This window comes from Rutilus rutilus (assembly GCF_951802725.1).
Source record: "Rutilus rutilus genome assembly, chromosome: 5".
Lineage (NCBI taxonomy): Eukaryota > Metazoa > Chordata > Actinopteri > Cypriniformes > Leuciscidae > Rutilus > Rutilus rutilus.
Genome location: NC_140213.1, coordinates 47065653 through 47083953, shown reverse-complemented (window position 1 = coordinate 47083953; position 18301 = coordinate 47065653). Strand labels below are relative to the sequence as shown.

Below are 18301 nucleotides of genomic sequence, written 5' to 3'. Positions count from 1 at the left end.
AGAAATAAAAAAATACTTGATCCTACTTTTCTCTCCTGACTTTAAGTGACAACATGACAGATGGTCATGAGCCTCCTACCTTTTAGAGTATCTGCAAGTTCATCTTGCTTCATACTTTTTAGGAAGTGCAGTGTGATATCAAGAGCTGCTTCTTTGATGCTACACATGTCATCTATATAGTCTTGCACAAAGTATTGGGTGTTCTCCTTTTTTAGTATTTTCTTAAACTTGTCCAGCTCATTCTTTATGAATACAATTATTTTTTGCTCAAGTTCCTAAAAGCATAAAAACAAAGATGGGTGCAACAACAAAATGTAACCAAATTAACATCCATATATGAAACATATGGTTAAACAAATTATAGACATCAGAAGTAAAAGCATTAACCCTCTGGGGACCAAGGTGTTTTTGGGGCCCTTGAGATGTTCTGACATGCCTTGACATTTGTGCTTTTTTCAGTTATTTATAAACATGTTAATGACAAAGGTGTAAATTCACTTTATATAGCACAAACAGGGCTACCATAATATGCAAGCAACTTGTATGTAGATGTTTGTATTTTTAAGAGAATAATGTTTATGCGTGGTTATTGGAAAAAATAAAAATGAAAGTTGCTGAATTAAGACCACAAAACACATATTAAATATGTGTCCACAAGACTTTTGACTAATGGATGTTGTCCCTTTGAGTTCTAGCTTCAAAATTATATGAAAATAGTCTTGCTTTATCGTTCACAAAAAAAAAATACATTGATTTAAATGGTGTAAAACAGGTTTTGCTTGGAAAGCCAATATGCGAGGGGGAGGAGTAGTTTACACCCACTCTGCATAATGACTCTGCCTAATGAGCCATTCTTTCAGGTGTGACACTGACTGAGCCACAATGCAAGGACAAAAGATGTATTTAGAAGAAGACTTATATTGACCATTTAAGATTTTGCTTACATCTCTCTTGTAAATATGTTTTGCTTTTTTATTAAAAATGTTACAATTACAACAATAATTACAATTTCAACAATATTTCAAGTGTACTCTTTCTTTGTAAAAAAGAAAAAGAAAAAAGATTATAGGCCTACATTTTATCATATGTATTCATTAGTTTGAATATAGCCAACATTGGAACATCTAACATCTTAGTCTATGACTTTATTTTTGACAAATATATATATATATATATATATATATATAAATATATATATATATATATATATATATATAAAACGTTAGATATGAGCAGAAATTGCTAAACAAAAGCTTATTTTATGTGGCAGTATATTTTACAGTAGCCTAAAAACTGTACCCAAATCTAGTCAACAAGTGACTGACTGTAACGTTGTTTTTATGAAATATTAGGGCATATAAATGCTAATTTGCAGTTTAATACGTTGCTTATACAAATACATTTTATTTCAACATATTCCAGTCGATTTTTACTCATCTCAGTAGGCTATAGCAAAGCAGTTTATTCTTTCACACACAGACGCGCGATTTATATTTAGGCTAAACAGTCTTTACAAATATGTACCCTTCATTCATCTCACAGAAAGGCGAGTCATATTATAGAAATGCGATTCATCTTTTTGCGGTTTGCATAGGCCTACACTAACGTTATTCCATAACGTTATTCCACACTTGAGAAAAGAAAACAGCCTACCTCACTCCTCAGCGGGATCTGCTCCTCATATCAGGAGATATTGCTCCTCATATCAGCACTGTTCTGAGGAATCTTTTCTCCATAAGGTAGGCTATATTATGCCTCACTCGATCGCGACGCGCTTTGTTTACAGCTGATGTGGGCGTTTCACAGATCTTCAATAGTTCTCAGAATTTGCGTTTGAATAGCACGCGCTCTCCGGGGAGTGGTCACATTACTGTGAATTAGCTCGTAATGAGCTCGACTGGAGTCGCTCTCTTTTTATACAGATTACAGAAGATGAGAATATTTGTTTTTTATATAAGTTACTTCATTTAACAGATGCGATCTCAAGCTTTATGCCCGTGGGTCTGTTTGCCTGTTTGACTGAATTTTCGCGGAGTTATAGATCATTTTCGAACGCGTTTCAAATGGGAGTTTACTGACAAAGAGAAGGCAGAAATCACATCATGTTAATTTTTCTTTATTTGTCAAAAAGCAAAACACTTTATTTTTATTGTGAGTATACAGAAAAAAAATAGAAACTGAACAGGATCGATTGATGTATTACACGAAAATGAAAGATCAAAATTAACAGAGCATTTAGTGTTTATTTTCATTGCTAAAAAAAAAAACTAGCAAAACGCGCGGGCGCGTTTTTGGTCCCTAGAGGGTTAATGAAGCTGTGATAATGTAAAACTACAAATAGCATTTAAAATAAAAATGAAAACGGCAGAACACCACTTAGCTTGAGCAAACTATTTATGCAATAATTTTAGGTAAAATTATTGAAAGTACCTAGTTAAATGACAAACAAGTGTTTGCCTAAACACAATTTAACAGGCGCATTGCTGCTGCTGGATTATGCTGTTAAGTTCTTAGACAAAGGCAGTAAATGTAAGTCAAGTCAAGTCAAGTCAACTTTATTTATATAGCGCTTTTCACAATACAGATTGTATCAAAGCAGCTTCACAGTATTAAATAAAATAGTACATCAGTGTTTGTTTCTAGTGTAAAACATCCATGTTTGATAATGCTGATCAATAGTATTGTTGATTGATTAATTAAATTAAGTAACCCCAACTGAGCAAGCCAAAGGCAACAGTGGCAAGGAACCGAAAAACTCCATCAGGTGACCTAATGGAGAAAAAAAAACCTTGGGAGAACCCAGGCTCAGTCGGGGGCCAGTTCTCCTCTGGCGTTTATGAAGTAGAGACCGGATTTTACTGTAAGATTAAAAATATTATATAAATGCCTGGCTGAAGAGATGCGTCTTTTTTTATTTATTTTTTTTTATTATTTTATTTATGCAGATTTTTTACATACATAATACAAACAATACAAAAAAAAAAAAAAACACAAACAGCCAGCAATCGCACATAATATAAAAAGGAAAAGGTATACATATACGTGTCCATTCACTAAGCAGATGCCCTAAAACGTCCACAGATTAAGTCAAGGAAGCCTGTACCTGAGGGGAGTGAGGGACTCAGTGAGGATAAAAAATAAATAGAATAAAAAAATATATATATAAAAATGAATAAATTAGGTCCCAGTTTGTGGGCTCTTCTTCCTGATGTAATCTATGAAAGGGCAAGAGATGCGTCTTTAATCTAGTTTTAAACTGGGAGAGCGAGTCTGAGCAACGAACAGTATCAGGAAGGCTATTCCAGAGTTTTGGAGCTAAATGTGAAAATGATCTCCCTCCTTTGGTGGATCTGGATATCCTAGGTATGACCAAAAGCCTCGAATTTAGTGATCTTAAAGAGCGCGATGGATTATAGGGCGATAGAAGATCCGTTAAATAGACTGGAGCTAAGCCGTTTAGGGCTTTATAAGTCAGTAGCAGTACCTTGTAATTAATACGGAACTTTATAGGTAACCAATGCAGTGATGATAAAATTGGTGTTATATGGTCAAATTTTCTTGATCTAGTAAGAACTCTAGCGGCGGCATTTTGGACTAACTGTAGCTTGTTTATTGAGGATGCAGGACAACCGGCTAATAAAGCATTACAGTAATCTAATCTCGAGGTCATGAACTAACTTTTCTGCATCAGAAACAGATAGCATATTACGTAGCTTAGCAATGTTTCTGAGGTGGAAAAAGGCTGTTTTTGTAACATATGAAATATGATTTTCAAAAGACAGGTTGCAGTCTAATATAACACCCAGGTCTTTTACTGTAGAGGATAAAGTAACAGGACACCCTACTATGTTAAAGTTGTATTGTAAGAGGTTTTGTGGGTGGTTTTTTGAACCGATAAGTAGTACCTCTGTCTTGTCTGGATTTAATAAAAGAAAATTGCGCGTCATCCAATCTTTTATATCTTTAACACACTCTGTCAATTTGGATAATTTAGCGTTTTCATCCGGCCGTGATGAAATATATATTTGAGTGTCATCAGCATAACAATGGAAACTAATTCCATGTTTCCTAATAATATTTCCAAGTGGCAGCATATATATTGAGAATAATAGAGGGCCTAACACAGATCCCTGCGGCACTCCATAGTTTACTGGAGTTATGATCGATTTTTCTCCATTTAAATAGACAAAATGACAGCGGTCAGATAGGTATGATCTGAACCAGCTTAATGCTTGTCCTTGAACACCGGTATAATTTTGTAGTCGATCTAAGAGTATTGTATGATCTATAGTGTCGAACGCAGCACTAAGATCAAGTAAAACTAATATTGAGATACAGCCTTGGTCAGAAGCTAAGAGTAAATCATTTGTGATTTTAACGAGCGCAGTTTCAGTGCTATGATGCGGCCTGAATCCTGACTGAAACTTTTCATAGACGTCATTTTCTTGCAAGAAAGAGCCTAGTTGGGCGGACACAACTTTTTCTAGTATTTTAGACATAAAAGGAAGATTTGAAATGGGTCTATAATTTGCTAGGTTATTTGGGTCTAATTGTGGTTTCTTAATGAGAGGTTTTATAACTGCCAGTTTAAATGTTTTTGGAACATGACCTAAAGTTAAAGACGAGTTAATAATATTGAGGAGAGGCTCTTCCACTATAGGTAACACTTCTTTCAATAGTTTAGTTGGTATGGGATCTAATAAACATGTTGTTGTTTTAGAGGAAGTGATAAGTTTATTTAACTCTTTTTGTTCTATAGTTGTAAAGCACTGTAATTGTTCTTGCGGGGTGATAATTGAGGCTGAATTATAAGGCGCGATTGAGGATTGAACGTTTACAATTGTGGTTCTGATGTTTTCTATTTTCTCAGTGAAAAATTTCATGAAATCATTACTACTAAACTGTAACGGAAAATTTTGTTCAGGTGACGCTTGTTTATTTGTTAGTCTAGCCACGGTGTTAAATAAAAACCTAGGATTGTTTTGGTTATTTTCTATTAGTTTGCGGAGGTGCTCAGCCCTGGCCGCTTTTAGGGCCTTTTTATAACGTGACGTACTGTCTTTCCAAGCGATTCTAAAGACCTCTAAATTAGTTTGTTTCCATTTACGCTCTAAATTACGAGTTTCTCTCTTTAGAACACGCGTAGTATTGTTGTACCACGGTGCTTTAATTTTCTCTCTGACCTTTTTTAGTCTCATAGGTGCAACAATATTCAATTTTCCAGAGAGAATAGTGCTCATAGTGCTGGTTAGTTCCTCTAGTTCATCTGTTTGTTTGGGTTCAGGCAGCAGCTGAGACAGATCCGATAAGCAATTTGAAAAATTATCTATGGTGGATGGAAGGATTGTTCTGCCTAATCGATAACGCGGCGCAGCATGATATATTACAGGGGTACGTAATATGCAAGTTACCATGTAATGGTCAGTGACATCATCACTTTGTGGAATGATATCTATATCGGTTGGATCGGTTCCATGTGATATAATTAAATCGAGTGTATGATTAAAACGATGAGTTGGTCCGGTAACATTTTGCTTAACCCCAAAGGAGTTTAATAAATCTATAAACGCAGCCCCTAACGTATCATTTTGATTATCTACGTGTATGTTAAAATCTCCAACAATTAATGCTTTATCGACATTGACCAATAGGTCTGAGAGAAAATTTGCAAATTCTTTTAGGAAATCAGCGTAAGGCCCTGGCGGTCTATATACGGTAGCCAAGGCTAGAGATAATAGGGATGTTTTTCTAGCGTCTAAGAGCGTAACATTTAGTACAAGTACTTCAAATGAAATAAACTTATTACCCGTTTTCTGAGTAACACTAAGAAAATCTCTATAGATTGTTGCAATACCGCCGCCACGACCAATCAGACGGGGCTCATGCTTATAGGAGTATCCTGATGGAGTAGATTCATTTAGACCGACATAATCATTTGGTTTAAGCCAGGTTTCAGTAAGGCAAAGTACATCGAAGCTATTATCTGTGACTATTTCATTTACAATAACTGCCTTAGGTGTGAGTGATCTAATGTTTAAAAGACCTAGCTTTAGAAATTGTTTTTGTTTACTAATAGCAACATTTTCTGTTTTAACCCTCTGAGGTCGGCAAACGCGCCCCCGCGTTTTGTTGGATTTTCTTAACATTGTAGCACTTTAAACTTAAATTACTCCGTCATTTATGGTCATAAAAAAAAAAGAAATATAAAAAAAGAATCTGTGATATTTCTACTTTTGTATGTGTCCACTTACAATCAAATCAAAACATTGTGCTTTTGAAAAATAAAGAAAATAAACAGGGTGTGCGTTCTGCCTCTCCGTCGCGGTGAACTTTTTTTTCTTGAGCACGTCTATAAACTGAAACAAAACTCAGCGAATACTTGTCACACATTTATGAGCCATATATCTTTATAATCATTTAAGTGTGTACTTTTAAATGATCGGATTCAAACTGAAAACAAATATTCTCTGTCTGTCACCGTCCCGTATACGGGACGCCTAACTTTACTTCCCTATATTGCTATTTAATCCTAATCTAATTATGACAAACTATATATCGTTGGAAAGTTCTAAGACTCCTAAATAGATATTTAGGACTGTTTTTTTGTTATAAATTATGTAGGAACAGAAATAGATGAATTTATGACAAGAGTGCACCTCAAAAAATCTACATAATAACAGGAGTTCTGACCTTCGTCACAAAAAGTTGACGCACACACTTTTAATAATTGATATGTTGTTTTTTTTATGCTAAAATTTCATTAGAAAATATATAATCTAGTATTTGTCAATAAAAAATGATAAAATAATATTATCTTCTAAAAAGTATAATATATATTATCCTCTAAAATATTATATCATTTTTTTTATCGCTTTTTTTTTATTATATTACACATTTTATTAGTTATCATAAATTAGGTATCATTTGAAAGCTTACGATCTCAGAATTCATCCTGTGAAAACTGTTTTGAAATTGGACATTGTGTTACCATAGAAACGGTACTCTAAATTATTTTATCAGGCTCCTCCCCTTTTGGGCATCATTATATTTCATAATTTATGATCAAAATATTTTCTAATCTTGACAAAACACATATTGTCAGAAAGGTCTGAGTCTCAAGGTTCCATATTTTGTGACAGAAGTGTTATTTGGACAGAAATTTATTAATTTGTTGTGGTAGAATGCATACAGTAAAATTCAATGGAATTCAATGACACCCGGTGGCTATTTTTGGTAATACGCCTAAACAAAATCTCATGGGAACTTCATTTTTTGTGATATCAACTTCAAATTTGGAACACAACTTGGTTAGATATATGGCTTTGATTTTATAGTAATTTTTTTGTAAAACATATTTTGTAAAATATATATTTTATATAAAATAAAAATATTAAATAAATTATATTTGATTTAATGTAAATTTAAACTTCCATAACTTTTTCATACTTTAATTTTTTGAAGTGCTTTCACTTCAGCAATAATCTGCTATTTTTTACCTTTAAAACAAGACCAAACTTATGTCTATACTCCAAAGCATTGTTGAATTACAACCATTTAAGCTTGAATAGTGCATTTTAATGTCCATTCTCAAAAAGGGGGGTGACAGCTAAGGGGTTAAGTAAGTTGTATAAAACCAACAAGATGTCCAGCTTCTCAAACGCTTCCTAATTATTTTTAATTTGACCACGCCTACTCGCGCAAAATATATTCACATGCAAATCTCCACATGGAGCGCGAACGCGCTCATTACCTCAAAAACAAAACACCAAAACACTTCATCAGTCTCTGCTTTTCGTCGAGATTGAAAGACGCGTCGTGAGCTTACATTGGCTTTACCCCAGAAGATGAACGCGATTTGAAGACAAGAAAGATAAGGTAAGAAATTCTTACATATTAGTTTGTTATTGTTGCATAAATTTCACATTGCAGTTGAACTGTTGCTAGATATATGGTGACTATTATCATATTTAGATCCGTGTTTACTGTTACTGTGTCTGTGGATATCTGGTCAAACGTAGATATGTATGGTAACCATAATGTTTTATATTTGAGCACGATCGCGTTTGAATGTATCACATTTTGGATCGCGATCGCGTTTGAATGTATCATATTTTGGAAAAGCAAAACGCTCCAAACGGCTTCATGTTTTTACTATTATCTCATTTCATATCATCATAACGAATGGAAACATTTTAAGTAACATGATAATCAATATATTTTTCTCTAGCTTAGTTACTGAAATCTTTTGGAAGATATATATAGGCTGCTATATTATATTTTATGCAGCACTGCGCATAGCCTATGCCTACAAGGCACAACAAACGTGGTGTTCATTATATAATATATTGTTGGAAACATTTGTGTGTGTGTGTGTATTCTGTGAATTTTAAAAAGCAATTTTAACCAGAAAAATCTAAAATGTATTCCCAAAATCGTGCAGGCCTTTCTCTTGATATCAGTGTGTTAACTTTTTTTTTTTTTTCAGGACCCAGATGCCACTGAGTCCTGCTGACTTCAACATTCACAGTACATGTCTCTGTACATGAACATGGTAAAGTGAAAATCAAACACCTTGGAAATGAAAGGTATGTACAATGTTTTTAGGAATGGCACAAAGGTCTCTTTCTTTGGATCATGTTGTGTTGTAAATAAATCCAAACAATCTAAAAGCCATTCTTTTTTAAATCTCCTCATTCTTTGTGGAAGGTTGGTCAGAATGATGGGCCCTGATAAGCTCCTAATAGGGCCATTAGGGTGTGTCTTTGTCTTTCTCAGGTGTAAAAAGCCTTACATATTAATGAGATGATCCACCCCTTCGCATATTGCTTTTTCACACAAAACACGTCGTAAAAATTTTAAATCAATATATTGTCTTCTCTGAATGAGCAGTCAGGGTGATTTTCACATAGTTTTGGAGCAAATATTCTAGGCTACGCCATACAATTTTCAAAAGTCTTGTGAAGAAATAATCAGTATGGGTTTCATGACCTTATTTCAGTGAGAATTTTTTTTTGTATTTTCACAAACCACGCATAAATGTCATTATCTCAAAACTACAAACTTTTACACACATGCTGCTGATATATTATTGTAGCAGAGTTTGTGCTGAATACAGTGTAATCAGACTTTAGCCATGAAAATGTCACAAGTAACAGAAATAACCACAAATGTCAGAGCATGTCAGAACACCTCCAGGGCCCAGAAAACAGCTCAGACCTCAGAGGGTTAATAACAATTAGATTTTTCCTAGATCCTGCAGTAGATTTATTATTTGATCTCACTAAACGAGGAATAGACACAATTTCTATGCAATGTTCTTCACTAGTATTTATATCAGTTAATTTGGTGCAGCAGAGACTATGATTTGGACTTTTGGTTACTAGTCAAAAGGTATTTAACATTTTGGAGATGTTATCTGACAGAAGATCCGATCCGAATCTGCTTGGGTGTAAGCCATCAGCATGGTAAAGCCTAGGACGCTCCCAAAACAGATTCCAATTATTTACAAAGAGCAGTTTCTGCTCATTGCACCATGATATTAACCATTCATTTAGCGCGAATAATCTACTAAACTTTTCATCTACTAAATGTAACACACATACCAGAATTAAGGTAGGCAAAATGAACATTACAGAATGTCAATATGACTGTGCCCCAAATCATACATAAATTACAAATCATACAGAATTGTAGAGTTGCTAAATATTGTTTACATATAATTGCAAGTTTAATGAAGCTGGTTATCTACCAACATGAAAATATTTGAGTCTAGCATTGTTGACGTGGATGTGTACACAACTAAAATGCTAGGGGAAATGCTAAATATATTAATTAGTTGTCTTTTTTTTTAAATAAAAATACACTATTTTACATTTGTCGAAAAACCCATTTGTTTATAATAATATAAATGTGAACAATAAATACAAAAAATATTTTTTCCATACCTGAAAGACCCAGATGAGATTTTCTCTGAACTTCTTGAAGCGGCGACTCTGAAAGTCTGTTTTTTTCTCATACTGAATCCTGTTAGCAAAATAAATGTGGTCATTGTTTATAGTATATCTAATAAAATACAGCATGTGCAATTTTAGACAAAACTAGAACTGGAAACAGGCATTTTTTGCAAACAAATTTACAGTATGTTGATAAAAAATTTAAATGTATACAATATAAGATCATTCTCAAAATCAGTATTATCAGTGTTTTCCATTTTTATTTCTTATTGTGTATTTTTTTTATTTCATGAAGGTATATGCAAGCATCCTTAGTGATTAATCTCTGTAAAAACTGACTGAAGACATCTATGTCACAGTCCAATAGCCAAAGAGAGTATTATCACACAACTCACGTGACAAAGCAAATAAACATTGTCTTTTTAAAGGGATAATTCACCCAAAAATGAAAGTTTTGTCAACATTTACTCATCCTTAAGTTGTTCTAAACATGTATACATTTCTTTGTTGTCCTCAACACAAGATAAGATATTTTGAAGAATGTTCATAACCAAAAAGTGCATGGTCCCAATTCACTCCCTTAGTATTTTTTCCCTACTATGGAAGTCAGTGGGGCTCAACAACTGTTTGGTTTTTATAATTATTCAAAATATCTTCTTTTTTGTTCAGCATAGACATTTTTTTGTTCAGCAACTTGATGGTGAGTAAATGATGATAGAATTTTCATTTTTAGGTGAACTATCCCTTTATGTATTTTAACACATATGCAAGGTGCTGAATTTTCTTCAAAAGGTACAAATGTATAACATTTTAAAAGCCAGGTCATTCGCATAAAAAATATTATTATAATATAATAATAATGATAATAAAAATAATTATGAATTCTAGCATGGTTAATTGTTTATGTTGTAAATTAAACTAAAATGTGAACTGTGTTGTTTGTGTCCCCACCTGTTGAGAAGAAAAGATGCCAGTTCCACATCACTGTTCATTCCCGTTTGATCCTTTAGATCTTTCCACCGTGTAATTTCTGCACCGATATTTACTGTGGTCTTTTGTCCTTTGTTACTAAATCACAAAAAAAAAAAAAGAAAAACATCCACAGATGTCACAGATACCTCTATCCAACACTGATCATTTCAGAAAATGGTTTTAATGTAAATAAAGTTTCATGATACTCACTGAAATACTTTCTAAAACAGTAAATATGTGACCAACAAGAAACACAAGAAATACCTTTTGGTAGATGTTGTTTTCTCACTGAAGCTTGGCTGTCCAGCATCTTTTGAACGGTCACTCCTCATAGACACTAGGCTGAACTCAGGTGAGCCGGATCTTTCCCTAATACACAAATCGAAAAGAGAATCGATTTACTGCAGGAGGTCCCACTGTAACTGATATCTACATCTGCTATACAGTTCTGTTAGCTTACATACAGTAGCTACTGTTTTTTTTTAAAGTTAAGTTTTTAGAAACAAAAATAAATCCACAAAATTGCTAATAAACTTCAGAGTAATTTTCAGTGTATGAATCAGAATCAGAATGAGCTTTTATTTGCAAAGTGTGTGTAAACACACAAGGAATTTGTTGTGGTTTTACATTTGTTGTGGCTCTTGGTACATACATAAATAAACATACATATATGACACGAAAACAGAAGAACATTTAAAGGAGCTGTATGTAAGAAATTTATTTCAATTAATCATAAAATGGCCCTGATATGTCACTAGACATTAAGAAATCATGTTCATTTCAAATACTTATATCACTGACAACAGTAGTACGGCCAGGATATTGTCATTTAAAAAGTGAAGTTGCAGCCCTCAACTGATGTTAATGTTGTCATCTTGTGTTTTGGCCTGATGCCCCACCCTCCACCTATCTACCAATCACGAAGTTAGTTGTGTTTCAGCATCCGGGTTGCCAGCTCTGCTCTAGTTACCACAGCTGCAGCTACAAACTGTAGCCTATGTTCCTGCTGGATCCTGCAGCCTATCTGGCAACCTCGCGTCAGGGGGGAGGGGGAGGGGATACAGTAATTTGAAAGTGATTGCAGTACCAGTTTTGGCCACAATCTTACATACGGCTCCTTTAAATAAGACTAAAGGCCCGTTCACACCAAGCACGATAACTATAAAGATAACGATAAAGATAACTATATATGCGTCCACACCAACGACCGATAACGGTCTTTTTATTCTAAGAACGCGCGCGCCGCGCTGCGGTTTCAAAGTAGCAAAAATGGATGACCTGCTAGAATGGATTCTGATTGGCTGTCAGTGTTTTACCGTTTGACAGCTGGAAAAAAAATCATTCTGAAAGTGATCCCAACGATATCATTCCTCATATCTTTATCGGTATAGTTGTGATGTGAACTCTGTTATTCTTTAATATGGAGAACGATTTTTAGAATTATATCTTTATCGTTATCTTTATAGTTATCGTCCTTGATGTGAACGGGCCTTAAGAGAAGAAATAAATAATAATGTATACATCTGGAACAAAACAGAAGATTTATGTACAGAATTGTGCATTATGTACTGTGCATATACAACTAGGGATGTCCCGATCAGGTTTTTTGGCCCTCGAGTCCGAGTCCGAGTCATTTGATTTTGAGTATCTGCCGATACCGAGTCCCGATCCGATACTTAATACATAAAAAAAAGAATAAAGAAGAGCGAAAAAACAGATCCAGGATGTTCTTTATTTTTTATTTAATTCACCTTATTTTAACATTCAACAACTCTGTTAACAAACAGAGCACTTCTGTGAGGTAGCTTGAACAATCAAGTAATAAATAAATTCTTCACTTTTGGACTTTAGTGCAACAGTAAATATAAAAAAGTCTAATATATAAACAAATAGCACCTCAACTTAAAATACCTGGCAGGCATGTAAACAAATAAAAAATAAAAGTGCTACAGTGTTTGCAAAGCCAGTAATGTGCTTTTAGGAACTGCACTCCTAACTCTTACGCCGGTTTCACACTGCACTGTTAGCAGAGCGTGCAGTGCGTATTTTTTACGCCACCCATGTTAACAGATTAAACTAGTCTTTACAGCATTCACACCGCGCACAGAGGTGGCGCGGCAGTGCGTATAGCAGAGCAGGAGTGCCGCGACCGTTTCGGCGCCGCTTTTGCTGAATTAAAGTGACAATACATTGATCATGGCCAAAATACACCGCAGTTTTATCCAAAAAGTGCATTGATGATATCTATTGTGTTTTAAACAGTCAATCAAATGACCAACAGCAATTTAAAAAGAAAACAACTGTCCAAAAACAAACTTGTTGCCATAACAATAAAAACAAAGATGAACCAAAAGTTATATGAAATTATTAATAAAATAAGCTTCTTGACAAGTCTTTTCTCTTAAATGTATTTGAAAACGAAAAAAAGCAATGCCAACTTATCCATTATAGAGTACTCTGTCTGTAGCCTACACAACCCGCGGTTCAGCCGCGCGTGACAAACGCTGCCAGTGTGAAAGCAAAACGCGCGTGTCCTGCTACTGCTCACCATACGCACTGCTCCTGCGCTGCTTACGCGCGTGCAGTGTGAAACCGGCGTAACTCTGTGCCACCGCATAACTATATATGTGTTAAAAAATAATGAGAATATATATACATATATATCCGAGTCCTGATCGGGAGGTAACGTCCGATTCCGATCGAGTCTGAAAACAGATCGGGACATCCCTATATACAACCATATAATATATATGTTGTAATGTTTGTACGTCTTGTAATAAAATTAAGAAGCAGGCACAGACACAAGTGTGTATTTCTTTCTTCTCTTTTCTTTTCCTTGCTTCCACTGCCATCTAGTGGCTACACAATAACTCTGCAGACACAACATTCCCCCTTTTCTTTGAAGTATTTTGGTTAGGGTACTGTCTTGGAACATTACAAGATGATACCATACTCTATTCCAAACACTGTAAGTAATACAGAATTAAAGAATTACTTTGAAACAATTTACCTCTTTATATAAAACAAGTTATATTAGCAAAACAAATGGTGTATTAACTCCTAGCACTTTCTTTAAAGGGATACTTCACCTCTGAAAATATGAATGTGTATTTAAATAGGTAATTTATGCAGAAGAAATGTGAAATTATTTTTGAATTTGGAGCTTTCTAGACTGAGAAAAGCCAGAAAATGTATTTTTGGCTTCTGTGGATGAAAGACAACAACTCCCAGAATGCACTTGCTTTGCTGCCCTACGAGGCCACTCCCAAGCCACGCCTACCGGTTAGAGAGTGCAATTGAAAACAACAAGGCTAGGCTACTAGTGAGTCTCCATGACGAGTTTGAAAGCACGGGAATTCGAAAATACTACAGGTTTTCTACTAATACAAAGCTTAATGCTAAATCCTGAAGTATCCCTTTAAGGAGTGCCTTAATAGCGTTTCAACTAATCCAACTAAACAACCAAAAAAATATTGACTGGATGTGAATCTTGGACTGTTTCAGCACCATTGCATCTATTTATTTCTCTAACACAAAGTCCTTCAACCAAGCGGGTTGTTTAAGAACTGTCACACTTCTTCTAGGACTTGTTTGTTGTTCCTTTACATGAGCATGAGGCAGTAAGCTTGGTTTCCCTTCAAGTGTTTTTTCCCAAACTTATCAACACCTCATTTGGAACTCCAGTGAGACGAGACATTTCTTTCCATCTTCATACAGGAAGGTATTTGGACCAACTCTCCTTGTCACCAAACATGGAGCAATGTACCTTGTTGAGCCTTTGTGAACATGCTCTGGTTTCTTAATTCGCACCCAGTCGTTTCCCTTGAATTTGGGTACGTTAGCTCCTCTCTTTTTGTCAGTATAGTCTTTACATTTCTGCTGTTTATGTGTCACAGTGTGTTTGATCTCAGACTATGTCTTCACTTTCGTGCACAGACAGGACATTAAATTTTGTATGCATCTTGCAGCCATGCAGGAGTTTGAAAGGTGTAGCCCCCATGGTAGCATGTGTTGTCGCCTGGAAATTATGCAAAAACTGTGTCACAGCTGCCTTCCCAGGGCTCCTTTTCCTGAATTGCAGATTGGATGCATTGTTTTAACACTCTATTAAATCGTTCTACTGCCCCTTTGGCCTGTGGATAATATATGCTGGAGTACATGATATGTTGAATGTAACGCTCCTTCAGAAAATCAGTAAAAGCAGTAGATGTTAGTTGTGGACCATTATCACTAAGCAGTGTGGATAACCTTCTCAACTGAAGATGGTGTCCAGGAAGATTATTGTGACATCTGTTGTCACTTGCGATGCAAAAGCTACTTCTGGCCACTTACTGTAGTAGTCTACCAGTGTTATGGAGTAGCGGCAATCCCGTGTAGCAGACTCAAACGGTCCCACAATGTCGATGGTATTGTGTTTTGATATGTGTTCTACAGATGTTATGGATGTGATGTTGTGATGGATATGTGTTTGCATACTATTAATTATGGTTCTTTTGTGTTTAAGATTATATGAATTTAATTTTGAGAAATTAAATGAATAATTAGTCTGGCTTTGAAAGTATTTTGTATAATAATTTAAAAATAATTATTAAATAAAACAATACATCCATCCAGACCAAGTTCTCCATCTGATTGATTTCTGGCTGCATTTAATTGTGATGAAATGAAATATTAAAAACTCATTTAAGTTGATGTCTGTATTAATACCAGGGGTTAAAGTGAAAAAAAATCCTGAGCCTGAAATTTTTTTGTGTGTTGGGGGGGGGGGGGTTCATTGGCACCATTTATTTTCAAGCATGTTAATGGCATATTTTTATGAATGAAGTCAAGACCAGTATCACTGATATAGCTAAGCTACTTGTGTCTCAATGAAAATGTATTTTGCCAAAATTTGAAACATTTATTAGGCTTAAAAAAACATAACTTTTAATTTAAGTGAACTTAAAAACAATCCTCACTTAAACCCATAATAAATGTCATATTTACCTGTACCTTACCTGTCTAACCCATGTGAATTATATAGAAATTGAATATGTTTATAAAACAGTCCGCACTGCATAAATTATAAATGAAAAATAGATTAATCCTTAAGCGTTGAGCAGTTAGTAATTTTCTCTGTTCCCATTGTTCTTTGGTTAACTTTACTAACAGAGAGAATTGCTGTCACTTTAATACCCGCCGCTGCTGACAGGATCTCACGCATCTCATTCTCTACTCTTTACTTCCATTTAAGATTGTATTTAACTCATTTGACTGTTCTTGTGAAGATACTCGATAAAACTGACATTTTGGCATAAATGTGTGTGTTATGGTTCGTTCAAGCGCGAAAGAGAACATGGCGTGCTGTCGACTGCGATACTGGCGCGCGTCTTTCTGTGCGTGCGTGTGTGTGTGTGTTTCAGGAGGTATTCACTGACAGCGCGTTCTCTTTTGTCTTCTCGCGCATTGATAGTTTAAAACATTTGCGTGAAGGAGAGCATGATCATATAACCCAAAGGATGACAGAACGGAGGCTGCGATAAATATTTTAACACGTTAAAGCTGCACAAAAATTAATCACATGCGCAGCACTAACGTTAGGCTACTTGTCATACATTGCTGACAGAAAATGCTGCGGTTTAAAGTGGACTCGTTTTCATGGTAGGCCTACACAGAATGTTTTTTTTTTGTTTTTTTTGTTGTTTTTTTTGTAAGCTACACAGAATATTTAATTAGCCAAGTCTTAAGTTAGCAAGCAGCAGTGTATGTTAACGTTAGCTCAGTTATCAACAGGTGTAGACAGTGATTAGACCTGAGCTAATTTACTGAATCAACCAACTCACATCTCCTTTCTTTCTTTTCATCCATGATGACATTAAAGTCACCTGTTGTTGTTCCTGGCGTTTCATCGCTGGCTGTGCCGCAACCGCTACTCGCTCATTAGAACATTCAGTGAGCTATTTTACACAGGCTCGGTCCTGCTCCTCCGTGGCAATGACGGCGTGCGGTTAAACATCATAACAAACGAATTTGCGTGCGGGTGGGGGGGACAACGGGATTTTGGAAAGTGTCCCCATAGGAAATTACGCCCGTGGTTAGGACATCATCCCCAAGCTTCATGAACTAGCGCTCCTTCCACCGACAACGCTAACGTGACGTATAAATCTCAATCACACTGTGTTGCCAGGCCCCGCCCTGCTTCTGATAGGCTTGTAACGTTAGTAAGAGCTGCGTTACTTTCATATGATTGGTAGGTGAAATCAATTGACTCGAAAATATTAAACCGCATGCAAGTTCCAAATTATTATTTTTTCTTCCTCATGGCCGCACGCCGGAGATCCGGCACGGTGCCGGAATACTTTAAGCCCTGTAATACACTATATTCAGCCTTTCACCTAAACTGTTTTTTACTTGTCTGGATGATATTTGGCGGCATTTAATTCTGAGGAAATAAATGGTGAAATTCCTGGGGGGAAATTAATAAACACCTCATTATACGGGGTCCATCTCCCTTTGGTACCCTCAGGGGCCGTTCTGCCAACCCCATCATCTTGTGTGTTTCGGGGTGCAACGGTTTCTGGCAAGTTCTAGTCTTAGACGAGCCCTTATCTCAGTGTCCGTCCGGAGACATAGCGGCACTGGGATTCTTGCCCCCCTCCGAGGAGGGTCTCAGAACAATCAGTTCGGCTGTTAGTCAAGTCAAGTCATCCTCATTTATACAGCGCTTTTAACAATGTAGATTGTTTCAAAGCTGCTTTACAGAGATGAACGTATAATTTAAGGTAACAGATTGTTTTGACTTTATAGCGGTTCTTTAATAAAGTTATTTTCCAGCTAAAGTTAGTTTTGATCGAATCGCTTCCGTCGCAACGATCGTTTGTTATTAAATTAGGGGCCGCTAAGACGACACCATTCTCTATACACAGACTTTAAATGCGAACCTGTGAGAAACGATGGCGTTCGCATGCGCATTATGAATTGGTTCTATAGTTATGTGCGTTTGAATATATGTGCGCAGGTTTGGAATTCCCTACAGACCAAGCCTAAACAAAGTACTGATGTTTCCTTATAAATTTTGGTACAGAATTTTATTTTATTGACACTTCGGGGTAGGTACGCGAAATTAATTTTCCCGACAACGCTTTATCTGTAGAGTGGTAAAGGGATCCTCCATAGGGAGAGACTAGTTGGCACTTCAGCACTGTGTTGACATCGGGTCCAGGTGAAGGTCTTTCATCAGATCTGGATACAGCCTGGATCCAGCAGGCTGCGGGAAAACCTCGGGATAAACACAGACACTAAAATTAGCGTAGATGCCATTCTTCTTATGATGTAACAAGTACATCAGGATTTATGGGAAGTGTTCCCGGTTCCAGCTGACCTAATCTATGCAGCCT

The 18301-nt window shown here is 35.8% G+C and overlaps 1 protein-coding gene across 1 annotated transcript in view; it reads right to left on the bottom strand.

Moving 5' to 3' along the window:
* LOC311291151 (NACHT, LRR and PYD domains-containing protein 4-like) overlaps positions 1 to 18301 on the bottom strand; it is a gene marked incomplete at its 3' end in the record, with an annotated part of 96574 nt that overhangs the window by 34181 nt on the left and 44092 nt on the right. The window contains exons 7-10 of the mRNA XM_084410024.1: positions 11190 to 11294; positions 10905 to 11021; positions 9945 to 10023; positions 80 to 275 (exon numbers count right to left, since the gene is read on the bottom strand). Of these exons, the coding sequence (XP_084266150.1) occupies positions 80 to 275; positions 9945 to 10023; positions 10905 to 11021; positions 11190 to 11294 (497 nt within the window). The remainder of the gene's footprint in view (positions 1 to 79; positions 276 to 9944; positions 10024 to 10904; positions 11022 to 11189; positions 11295 to 18301) is intronic.